Source organism: Vulpes vulpes, chromosome 15, assembly GCF_048418805.1.
Source record: "Vulpes vulpes isolate BD-2025 chromosome 15, VulVul3, whole genome shotgun sequence".
Lineage (NCBI taxonomy): Eukaryota > Metazoa > Chordata > Mammalia > Carnivora > Canidae > Vulpes > Vulpes vulpes.
In genome coordinates this window covers 47,390-58,425 of record NC_132794.1, presented here as the reverse complement: position 1 = coordinate 58,425, position 11,036 = coordinate 47,390, and the positions used below count along the sequence as shown (strand labels likewise).

General features: G+C 73.1%; 1 protein-coding gene across 1 annotated transcript; it reads right to left on the bottom strand.

Moving 5' to 3' along the window:
- Nucleotides 1–3,142: 3,142 nt before the first annotated feature.
- LOC140595613 (uncharacterized) lies at nt 3,143–6,683 on the bottom strand. Its single transcript, XM_072738301.1, has 6 exons — nt 6,569–6,683; nt 5,806–5,900; nt 5,520–5,585; nt 4,860–4,959; nt 4,437–4,589; nt 3,143–4,132 (listed from the first exon to the last, which is right to left on the bottom strand). The coding sequence occupies exons 1-6, from the start codon at nt 6,666–6,668 to the stop codon at nt 3,216–3,218; spliced, it is 1,431 nt and encodes a 476-aa protein (XP_072594402.1). The 5' UTR covers nt 6,669–6,683; the 3' UTR covers nt 3,143–3,215.
- Between the last annotated feature and the right edge of the window lie 4,353 nt (nt 6,684–11,036).

Sequence of the window (11,036 nt, the reverse complement as noted above, 5' to 3'; positions counted from 1 at the left end):
GACCCGTGCTCCTCCCGCCCGGGAGGGTCTCCTCCCACTTCTGGCCTTTGCTGGCCCGGCCCAGGGACGCGGCCCCGTGACCGCACAGGGGTTTGCAGTTTGTGGCCACACAGGGCAGACAGCTGGCCCTAGTCCCGCGGCCCTCGGCCGGGGTCCCCGCTCCTGGGCCTGGGAACCGTTGGCGCCACCGTCCTTGGGACCCCGGGGACCCTGAGCCCACCCTGTCGCTCCAGGGGCCGCCCCCCACTTCGCCTCCCGAGCACCGTCGAGGCCGGCGTGTCCCCCCCTCTAGCAGACTTCTGGAAGTTCTGACTTTGTGCTCTGCTGCTTCTAATAGTGTGCGTAGACCCGTCAGCTGGCTCCCTGCCCCTGTGGGATCCGGGGCTGTGTCTCCCCCAGACCGACTGACTGATTTTCTTTTTAAGATTTTATTTTTCTGTCATCTCTACAGCCACATGGGGCTTGAACTCTCCGCCCCAAGAACAAGAGTCGCGTGTTCTTACCAACCACCCCAACCACCCCGAGAGCGGCCAGGCTCCCTTTGATTGATTGACAGGGAGTAACTGAAGCCGACGTGCTGCCTGTGTCGTGTCAGGGCAGAAACTGAGCCCCGGCGTCGAGGTGCGGTGGAGTCATTGGGACCTTGGTCGATGTTAAAGAAAGCGGAGCCTCCCCGGGAGCCCCGGGAGCCCAGGGAGCGGGGCCCACACACGTGACAAGTTGGCCGTTTCCTTGACCAGGAGTCATTGGGCTGGCTGCCGATTTATTTGAGTTGCTGTTCGACGGCGAAGGTCGTTCTAGGATGGGGACACAGCGAGAACGTTCCGGGTTCTTGCGGGTTCGGAGGTAGCTAAAGCTCCCCCGTCGTGGACTCGATGTCCCAGCTGGGTGCAGAGATAGGCGAGCCAGCAAAGAGATGAGAAACATGGCCCTGGGGTGCCTGGCCGGCCTGGTCGGGGGACCTTGATGTCAGGACTGTGAGCTGGAATTCCGTGTTGGGTGTAGAGAGGACATAAACGTAAAACCTTTAACAAATAATAAATGGATGAACTAAGACAGCGTGACGTGGAAGGGGAGTGCTCGCTTCAGGACAAACCTCAGAGCGGACCACGTCTAGCCTGCGACCTGTTCTTGATGGCCCCGCTCGCTCTCCCGGGCCCAGATGACGGGGTCCCCCACGAGGGACGGTCCCGCCCGAGTGGGAGTGGGCCTCCTTCCCCGTAAGGCCCGTGCCTCCCCTCGTTCTGCAGGACAGAAGAGCCGGGAAGGCACGAGCTCGGGGGGATCAGCATAAACCTCGGCGATGGTCCTTCTCGATCCCGGGAGCCAGAGCTCGGCCTCCTTTTGGGACCCGACGTCCTAAAGAAGCCCGTGTGGTCAGTGGCTCGGATGCAGGGCGGAGGCCGACGGAGAATCAGGAAGAGCAAAATGGGGCGGGGGGGAACCAGAAGCTGAAGGAGAGGGGGACAGCTGTCAGCATCGGGAGCCTTCGCGGGGACCCGGCGTCCTTTCCCAGGAGGGGCCCCCCTCTGTAGGGTGCTTCCCGCCGCCCCGCGCTCCCCGTGGGCACCCGCAGGCGCATCCCCGGGCCTCCAGCGCCTCTGCAGCCGTGGTCTGGAGCGTCCTCCGTGTGTCCTACCGGGGACCCCAGCGTCACGTCTGTAACCGTCCGGCTGCTGTCTGACAACAGTCGGGGGATTCCGACGTTTGTTGGGTTTGGGGTGTGTGCCTGTCTGTCGCCGTGCCGCGATCTGATCCTCGGGCCGCGTCGTCCTGACGCCGAAACGGTTGAAACACCATCATTTCTGGTGCTGGCGCTGGGCGGCTAGCTGGGTTCTCCCGGCCGACCCGGGCCCCCTCGTGCCGTCCCGTGCCGTCCCGTGCCGTCCCGTCCCGCCGGGGGGTCAGCTGAGCTGGAAGGTCCGGCTCGGCCACATTCCCGTGGGTGGCAGCGGGTCCCCGCCGAGCGCCGGCCGCTTCTCTTCTCCCCGATGCCTCTCCAGCGGGGAGCCAGACCTCGGGGCCGCCCTGGGGGGAGCTCCTGAGGGGCCGGCTGCCCGTGGGGGGAGCCCTGGGGCTGCCTGTGTGTGTGTGTGTGTGTGTGTGGGAGTCGGGGTGGGGACGGGGCCGGGGTCCCTCGGTCCCCTGCGCTGCCTGCCCCCAGGCCGAGCCCCGCGCTCACCCAGCCCCTACTCTCCAGGGCGTGCAGGGTGCCCTCCACACTCTGGTGCGAGGGATCCAGCAGCACCGGGTGTGCACGCTGAGCCCGCCCGGTGAGGGTGGCCCAGGTGTGAGAGCTGCAAGGGCCTGCTGTCCTGACGTCCGCTCCGGGGCCACGCTGACCGCCCCGCGGGCCCTCTGTGCCCCAGGCGCACAGGCCCGGGGCGGGGAGGGGAGGAAGCGCCCCGGAGCCCGGGCAGCCCAGGCCCCCTGGACAGAGGGGGCACAGACCTCCCAGGGCGCTTAGCACAGACCCTGGTGACCTGAGGCTCCCCGGCTGTCACTCTGTCCCAGGGCCCGTCCTGGCCGCGGGCGCAGGCTGAGTCGCAGTAGAGTCTGCGGGGTCCTGACCCTGGCGTCTGGCCGCCCCGGGAAGGCACGTGGGGACGTCAGCCGTGTGTGCCTGGCGGCGCCCCCGCAGGGGCTGGTCGGGGCCTGGGCGGCGCCCCCTCCTCCTCTCTGGGGGTGTCTCCGCACCCCGTGCACAGAGCTCCGGGAGACGCAGAAACGAGCCGGCCGTGCCCTCTCACACAACAACACTTTATTGAACTTGCAACAGCAAACAGGGGCTCAGAGCCGAGGGTGCGCGCCTTCCCCTGGGAGACCTTCCTGTCCTTAGAGGAAAGCGGGAATCCCACAGGGGTGCGGGTGCTGGAGTCGTCCCCCGCCTGGGAGCCTGTGCGGACTCGACTCCGGGTGGGGGCGCGTGTCCTGAGGTCGGGGCGGTGAGAGGCGGTTCTGGGGGCGGCAGGGCTGACGTGGACCTGCGGCCCATGGGCTCCTGCGCTGGGTCCCCGCAGGGCAGCTGGACCCCGGCCTCGGGCCCCCTGGGGCCGGGTGACTGACTGCTGGAGCCCCAGCGCGTGGAGGAGCCTGCCTCCTCGTGTGGGTGGGGGTGGGGGTGGGGGTGGGGGTGTGGGTGGGGGTGTGGGTGGGGCCCACGGGCCTGCCCCCGCTGCCCTGCCCTGGGGTGTCCCGGGATCCCCAGGGCTGCCCTAGGTCAGCGACCTGGGTCTGTGGGGCACGCCCAGGGCCCAGGAGGCCACATCCTGCTGTGAGAGGGCTCGCTCGGCCCGGGGCCAGAACGCAGGCCTGGCCAGGGCCCCGGGGCGCTGGATCCCATTAGCGCTGGGCCTGGGGCAGGCGCTCGAGTCGCCCCTGCCCCCACAGAGCCCGGGGCCAGGCCAGCCCAGGTCCCTCTGGGTCAGGGGCTGGTGTCCCGTGCGGGCGGTGCCGCCCTCCGGGAGGCACAGCGAGACGAGGCAGGGCACGGTGACGGCGGGCCGGAGCCTCCGGGCCCCCGCCCTCACCGCCACGCTCTGCCCCCGAGGCCCGCGAGCATCGAGCTGCCCCGTGGACGCGGGGGGCAGAGGGTCCCGGGCCTGTGCGGGGCCTCGGGGCAGCGGGCTCAGCGCCGCCCTGGCTCTGCCCTGGCTGTGCCCGTCACTGCCCAGCGAGGGGCACGAGCTGCAGTGGCCGCGGGGCAGGAAGGGTGTCCTGGGCCCGACAGCGTCATCCCTAGGGGGCTGGGGGGACCGCGTGATGGGAGTCCCGGGGGTGCTCCAGGGCCCGGTCCGTCGCGGGGCCTCTGGGGTGGCCCAGGCAGGTGCCAAATGGAAGGAGACCCCGTTTTCTGTCTCGAAGCCCGCCGTGTCCCGGGGCCGCCTGCCTGCACCGCCTTGTTGCCCCGGGAGGGTGGGGAGGGAGTTCCACCGCCGGGGCTGGGGGGCAAGTTGGACGATGGCCTGGCCGGGAGGGGGTCCGGGCGGCTCAGGCCGGGCGGCTGGGCCCGGGGAGGCCGGCTCCTCCACCCTGGGCGGTGGCTCAGAGGCCGGAGAAGGGAGGAGAGGCCCGGGCGCCGGGGACACTGGCTCCAGGCCCAGGGGCCTCGTGGGGAACTCCTCAGGTCCCGCTGGAAAGAGGCCGACGGGGTCAGCGTCTCCAGCAGGCTGTGTGTCCCCCGCTGGGGGCCCCGGGGTCCTCACGGCTCCCGCGTGACCCCCCCCCCCACCGGCCTGACCCTGTGCTCAGCCCCCCACACTGCTGCCCGGGCCCTGCAGTGGGTACCCGCCCGCCCGCCCAGCCCTGGCCTGGGGTCCCCGAGGCTGGAGCAGAAGAGGAGAGCCCCAGAGATGAGGACGGGGGCCCCGGGGGCTCTGTCCCCTGTGGGCGGCCCCAGCAGGCCGAGTCGGGAGGGGCCGGGGCCCTGAGCCCACCTGGCGGGGGCAGGTCGCACCGCATCCTGCGGAGCTGGGTCATGGAGGCCCGAAGGTGTCTCAGCACGGCCTCGTCCTCCAGGGCCCAGGGCTGGGCCAGAGAGTCCTGGAGGAACTCCCGGAGCCCTTCCAGGGGCAGCTTCAGGAGGCGCTCTGGGCGGTGGGCGAGAGTCAGACCCAGAGGGCCCCGCCCTGGGGCCCCCGGGGCCCCCAGGCCAGCGGCTGGGGTCCCGCTGTGCCCAGGAGCGCCGCGGGCAGTGCGCTGGCCGGGGTGGCCCCTGCCCGCTGCTCCACTCGGGGAGCCCCGCTGCACCCGCCTGCCCCGCCGTCCCCCCGCCCCAGGTCTGGGTGCTGCTCAGAGCCCAGGGTCACCGCCCCTGCCCCCCGCCCCCGGCACACCTGGGCTCCCGGGGGCTCACTTACTCCTGTGCACCTTGAGGATGGTATAGGCCATGGCCGTGAGCACCCTCTCCCCATCCAACACGTAGGCATCCCACAGCTTCAGGGTGAGCGAGAAGGGGGTCTAGGGGGACGGCGGGGTGGGAGGAGCGGCCTGAGCAGGGCCCCTGGGGGGCTCGGCTGGGGCTAGGCTAGGCCTGCCATCTGGCCCCCGGCTGCCTGCGACGAGGCCCCGCAGCGCCCCCCCCCCCCCGCCCCCCGCCCCCCGCCCCCCGCCTCCCCGTCCGTGCCCTCCTCCCAGGGAGATCAGGGACTCCCGGCCGCTCCGGGTTCCGACCCCGGCCAGCACCTCCCGCACCCCTGGGGGCACAGACTCTGCCCGCACTTGACGACACCACGCCTCGAGAGGACCCCAGGCTGGCCGCCCGATGGGCCGAGGGCCCGTCCACACCCCGGGCTGACCCGGCCTCCCCCGGGGGAGCTGAGGCAGAGACGGGCCGCCCCCCGGGACCTCGTCCAGGGACCCTCTGGGCTTCTCCAGGACGGGCTGGGCTGCGAGCCTCAGCCTCAGCCTCAGGACCCCGGGGTCGGGCCTGGCTCGTCTGGAGGGTGGGGCTGAGCTGGGCCCTCCCCGGGGGCAGGGGGCAGGTCCGGGAGCGGGGGTCCCGGGGGGGGGGGCCTCACCCGGCCGAGGAAGCACTGGAGAAACCATTTGGGGCTGTAGATGCCGGTGGACATCTGCTCCTCGTCCTGGCGGGAGGGCAGGGGGTGCTCAGGCCCCACGCCGCGGCCCCTGGAGCCGGGTGGACGCGCTCCCCACGGCCCAGCCCAGCCCCGAGGGCGCCCCCGGGCCCCAGGGGGAGGAACGTGACCCCAACTCTGGGCAGCTCGGAGGGAGGGCCATGCCCCCCACCCCCTGCCCCGGGCTCCGGGGACGGAGCCTCAGGAGCTCCCACTCGCCCCCACTCGCCATGTGCTTCCTCAGGTCCGGGAGAGCTCTTTGGAGGACCCGCTCGTGATGTCTCTGGAACCTGAGGAGCTTCGGGAAGCCCGGGACGAAGAAGCCTGAGAAGGCCCCAGGCCCCCACGGTCAGGGCCTCCTCCTGCACCAGGCGGGGTGGGGGGTGTCGGGGCAGGGGCCTCCCCGCCACGCCCTGACCCCCGTGTGCCCACCGCCCTCGGAGCCCTGGCTGGATCCGCTCTTCCCAGAGGGCAGGGCCTGCCTCCCAGGCCGGGGGCGCGGGGCCCGGGGACCCTCGTCCTCACAGAGACCCCGCGGGGCGTGGGCTGGGGGCTGAGGACCGGGCCCGGCTGACCCAGCACCCTCTCTCCTGCGGGGGCCGCCGCGGGGACAGGCGGGTCCCCAGCCCCGAGGGGCAGCGGGTGCAGGCCAAGGGGAGGGTGATGGGCGTGCACGGCCCTCTGCTGTGGGGCTTGGGAGTGAGGCTGGGGGCCCCCGGGAGGGGGAGACGCTGCCCCCTGGGCCCCGTGTGGCCGTGGGCTGGCAGGGGGGCCTGGGGGACAAGCCGGCTGCCCGGCGGGAGGCTGGGGGAGCAACGGGAGTGCGTGCCTGGCCTGCAGACGGTGGGGCGGGTGGCCGTGGCTCCGGGACCCCGAGGCCACCGGGGAGGCGGGGCCCTTGCCCGTGGGGGGGCGAGCTGGGGGGTCCCCGCCTGCCCCCCGGTGCAGCAGCCTGCAGGGAGGCCCTCCTGAGCTCCCCGGCGGGCCCCTACCGTGCATGGAGTGCCGGTCGCCCACCATCAGCTGGGCCAGCGCCCAGAAGGCGTCCTCCTCGGGCAGGAACATGAGGAGGACGGCCGCGATCTCGCTCATGCCCTGGCAGTAGCCCACCTCCTGCAAGAGCCAGAGCCCCACGGAGGGCGTGCGCCCCGAGGCCCCCTCTGAGCCCTCCCCGCGGGCGTCAGGCTCCCCCGGCTCCCTCCCAGCCCGGGCTCCCGGAGGGGGCTCCCAGAGGGCGGGGGAGCAGGTGAGGGCCACCCGGACCAGCTGGGGCGCGAGCACCCCGGGCCCCGCTACCGAGCCCTGCGGCCGCCGTGCCAGGACCCCCGTCCTCAGGCCAGCAGGAGGGGCCTCCGTGAGCTGTGCCAGGCTGTAGGGGACCCGCCAGGTCTGGAGACCCCCCAGAGGGCAGGTCGGCGGGGGGGTGGGGGGGCCTGACTGTGGCCCCTGGCAGGTCCCACGAGGGGAGCTGGGCCAGGACACCCCGCGGGGCCGGGGAGCGTGTGAGCTGGGGTCCTCGGGGACCCTTCTGGAATGCGCCGTGGAAGGGGGCGGCCTCCTGGGCGCCTCGGCCTCGTTCCCTTCGGGGGAGTGGGAGCCTTCCCCGCCCGGGCTCTCGTCGGTAGTGCCGTCTGTCAGGGTCCAGACCCGAGCTCTAGGACGGCCGCGGTGCACGCGGGGGCCCCGGGCAGCCCCGGCCCTCGGGCACGCAGGCCCTGCCTCCCCTGGGAGGTCTGCACCCCGCCCCCTGCCCGTCCCGGAGGAGAGAGACCCTCCCCGGCATCTCGGGGGCCGTGGAGCCGGGGCCATAACTGTGAGTCCCGCTGGTCACCACCACTCAGGACAAGGCCGCCCGCGGGGCAGGAGGCGGGGGCAGGGACACTCACCGTGTCGTACAGCGAGTAGGCTGCCAGTACGCAGAACAGGGCTCGCTGCCTAGGAGGGGGGACAGCGGGGGGCTCTGCTCAGTCAGCCCCCGCCCAGCGAGGCCGCCGAGGTGCCGACACCGGCCCCGCAGGCCCCGCGGCCCGCAGGGCCCCTCCGCGGGGGCCGATCTCCGGGGTCAGGTCTGCGCACGGGGACAGGCGGCGACCTCACACGTGCAGCGTGCCGGGGGTTCAGTGCACCCTGGGGTGTCCGACGCCTCCGAGCGGCTCCCGCCGTGGGGTGTGCAGCTCCGGGCTCCCCCAGCGCCGCCAGCGCCCCGGGCCTCCAGCCCTGGAGCGGCCCCCCCCCCCCCCCCGCACGCCCCCATGGGAGCCAGCGCTCCCCCTGCCCCGGTCCCCGCAGCCCCTGACGCCTCTCCTCCGCTGCCCTGGCCTGGCCCGGCCCCGTGTCCCGGGAACACCACCAGCCCCACGTGACCCCTGCCCCGAGCCCACGCAGCCGGGGCATCCGTGGCCCTGAGCGCACCCCCAGGTCTTCCCAGGTGTCCCTGGGCTGGACTCTGTGGGGGGCACCCCGGGCCCGCCCATCCCAGAGCATCTCGGGGCTCCAGGTCTCAGCCGCCGTGAGGAGAGCAGGGAACGTCGTGCAGGTGTGACCCCGATACAGGCTGCGAACCCCTGGGGTCACTATCTGAGCACGGGGGGGTACGGGGTGCGGCCCCCTCAGCGCTGCCAGGAGCCGCCCGATGCCCCCCGCACGGCGGCCTGAGCCTGCACCCCGGCTCCGCGGCCCCCGGGCCCGGGCTGCTGGAGGCCGGCTCCCCCCGGGCCGGGGGTCACAGGTCAGCCTGACCCGGCCGCGCTCTGAGGGCCGCGGGGGCCCCGGGGGGCAGCAGGTTCCCTGCAGGGAGGAGCACCGAGTTCTCGTGGGGAGACGGTCCGAGCGGCCCGCCCGGGAAGCCCAGCCACCCATGCCTGGCGTATCCCCAGCCCCGCCCCTGGCGCCCCTGCAGGTCACCCCAGGGGTCCCGGGCTCCCACACACCCCGCCCGCTGCACACACAGGTAGCTGCACCCTATGCTCCACCCACCTGCAAGCCCCTGTCGGGGGGCTCCCTGCCTTCCCCACCTCCCCGCGGCCCCTGGGGACTCTGCGGGACACCCGGGCTTCTGACGGGAGCAGGCCGTCCAGAGAACCCCAAGGTGGCCGGGGAGGCTGAGCATGTCCCACAGGGGGCAGCTGCACCGCGTCCTCGTGGGGGTGGGGTGGGGTGGGGGTGGGGGCGGGACCGATAGTGTAGGGGTGGGGGTCTGGGGTTGTGGGGGATGGTGTGGGGGGTGATGCAGGGGGATGGCGTGGGGGCGGTGGGTGAGGGGATGGGGTGGGGGGCTGCGGACACAGGGCACCCCCTTCTCTAAGGTGCACACGGAGACGTCTACAGATAAAGGCGACCCCAGTCTGGGGTTTGCTGTGACCCCTGCCCCTGCCCCTGCCCCTGGGGCCCCGTGTGCTCCGCGCAGGGCCTGCCTGGACCGGGGCGGCGTCTGGGGGGGGGGGGGGGGGGGCGGCGTCATGCCGTGTGTGCTCACCAAGTGCAAATTGTCTAAAACAAAATGCCCAGAATTCAGAAGTACATAAAGCACCGGAGGGTGGGTGTCACCCTGACCTGTCCGACCCTCGTCGGGTCCACGTGTCCCGGTCCAGCCGCGGCCATGCACCCTGGCCCCAGGTCCCCTTCGTGCCCCCCACGCCCCCACCCCGGCCCCCTGCTCTTCACGGGGCCGCCCCTCACCCCCTTGGGGTTCAGCTGAGACGGTGACCCCTGGAGGCCCCGTCCTGCGGCCTCCCCATCCCCGAGACCCTGGGGTTGGGGGCACGGGGGTCATCCCCAGCACCCTACCACGTGGCAGTGTGTTGTTTGCTGCCGTCGCTCCCCCCGGCCTCGGAGACCCCGTGTCCCCAGCACAGAAGCCCCCGGGCCTCTCCCAGGCCGGGCCCCCGACCCCCGAACCCCGCTGGCCCAGCAGCCTCACCCGACCCCGTAGCGGTCCCAGAACATGGTGTGACTGCGGAACGTGCGGTTGACGTCCAGGTCGATCTGCACGATGTCCCGGGAGGAGACCAGGGCCGCCTCCTTCATTGCCTGCGGGGAGACCCCGGGAGGAGGAGCCGGCGTCAGGGACACAGACCCCGACCTGTCAGCAGCTGCCGTCCTGGGCAGGGAGCCCCGGGGCCACCACGGGAGTGTGTCCTGCAGGAACCTCCACCCTTCCCCTGGGAGGCCGGGGACGGCGGGAGTGCCCACCGTGCCCGCGGGGCCTGCGTGAGGGCCTGTGCCCAGCTGTCGTGGGCGGGGAGGGGACTGAGGGTCAGCCCTGGACAGGGAGGGGACGTGGAGGATCAGCCCGGGTGGGGAGGGGTCACGGAGGGTCAGCCCTGGGCAGGGAGGGGACCGAGGGTCCACGGGGAGTAGACGGGTCGGGTCCCACCTGGTATTTCCCGGCATTGCTGGCCTTAACCTGGTCGACGTTCAGCAATCGCAGCCACACCTGTCCCCGCACCTGGGGCGGGACCCCCTTGTACACCCGGCGTCGCAGCTGCGGGGAGGAAGGCAGTGCTGGTGAGAGGGGCCCAGGGCGGCCCCTTGGAGCCCAGGGAACACGAGGCATCTAGAAGGTTCCGGCGTCGGCTCCAGGGTGTCTGCAGAGAGGCTGGGTCTCCCTGGATCTGGGCCCCCCCCCCCCCCCCCCCCCGTCCCCCGCGAGGAGCAGGGACCCTGGCCCCGACCTGACGCTCCCCCACCGCCGTCCCGGGGCCTGGGGAGGGAGGCCCGGGCTCCCAGCAGACTCTCCCCAGGCAGGGGGCTCCCCCGAGGACGGGGCAGGAGGACACTGAGGGCGGCCCCCCAGCCCCGTCAGGACGGAGAGCCCTCGGGGGCACCCAGCGCCCCACCTTCTCGCTGGGGAGGTAGTGGTCCCATCGCTTGAGCATTTTTATCCATTTGTCCGCGCGCCGGGTCTCCTGGCGGAGTTTCTGGGAGAGGACAGGCGGGGGCCGCAGGTGAGGCTCCCGCCGCGGGAGGTGGGCGCTCGGGCCGCGTCCAGTGCCCCGCGGGACCCGGAGGAGCCAGGAAGGCACAGGGCCCCCCGCGGACCGCGGCTCCGGGTCTCGGGTGCGTTCCCGGCGGCCCGTGCAGCGCTGGGACGGGGGACTGGGGAGACGCCCGGGGATGTCCTGGGGGACGCGGTGCAGACAGCTGGCCCCAGCTCCCCCCCACGTCCTGCCCGGGGCCCAGGACGGGCTCTCACCTTGGCCTCGCGGGGGCTGGGGTCGGGCAGCTCCCTGTCCCTGGAAGGCAGGAGACGCAGAGCCCTGAGGCCCCGGCCCCACAGCCACACACACACACACACACCCCGTCTGCACCCAGCGTCCTGGGGAGGGCAGGGCTCCCCCGGGGAGGGCAGGGGCTGCCAGCGGCCTGAGGGCGGGCGGGGGCGGCGTCTGGGGGGTCTGAGGAGGGTGTTTGCCGGTGGTGGGCTGGGCGGGGACCCCTCGGCGCCCCCAGGGGGTGACC

Bases quoted from the DNA above. Each gene is read 5' to 3' on its own strand.
- LOC140595613 (XM_072738301.1), bottom strand. From the start codon at position 6,668: ATGAGCGAGATCGCGGCCGTCCTCCTCATGTTCCTGCCCGAGGAGGAC. The intron at 4,960-5,519 runs GTGAGGCCCCCC...CCGTCCCCCTAG, and splicing joins TCCAGTGCTTCCTCGGCCGG to ACCCCCTTCTCGCTCACCCT. The intron at 4,590-4,859 runs GTAAGTGAGCCC...CCCACCGCCCAG, and splicing joins CATCCTCAAGGTGCACAGGA to AGCGCCTCCTGAAGCTGCCC.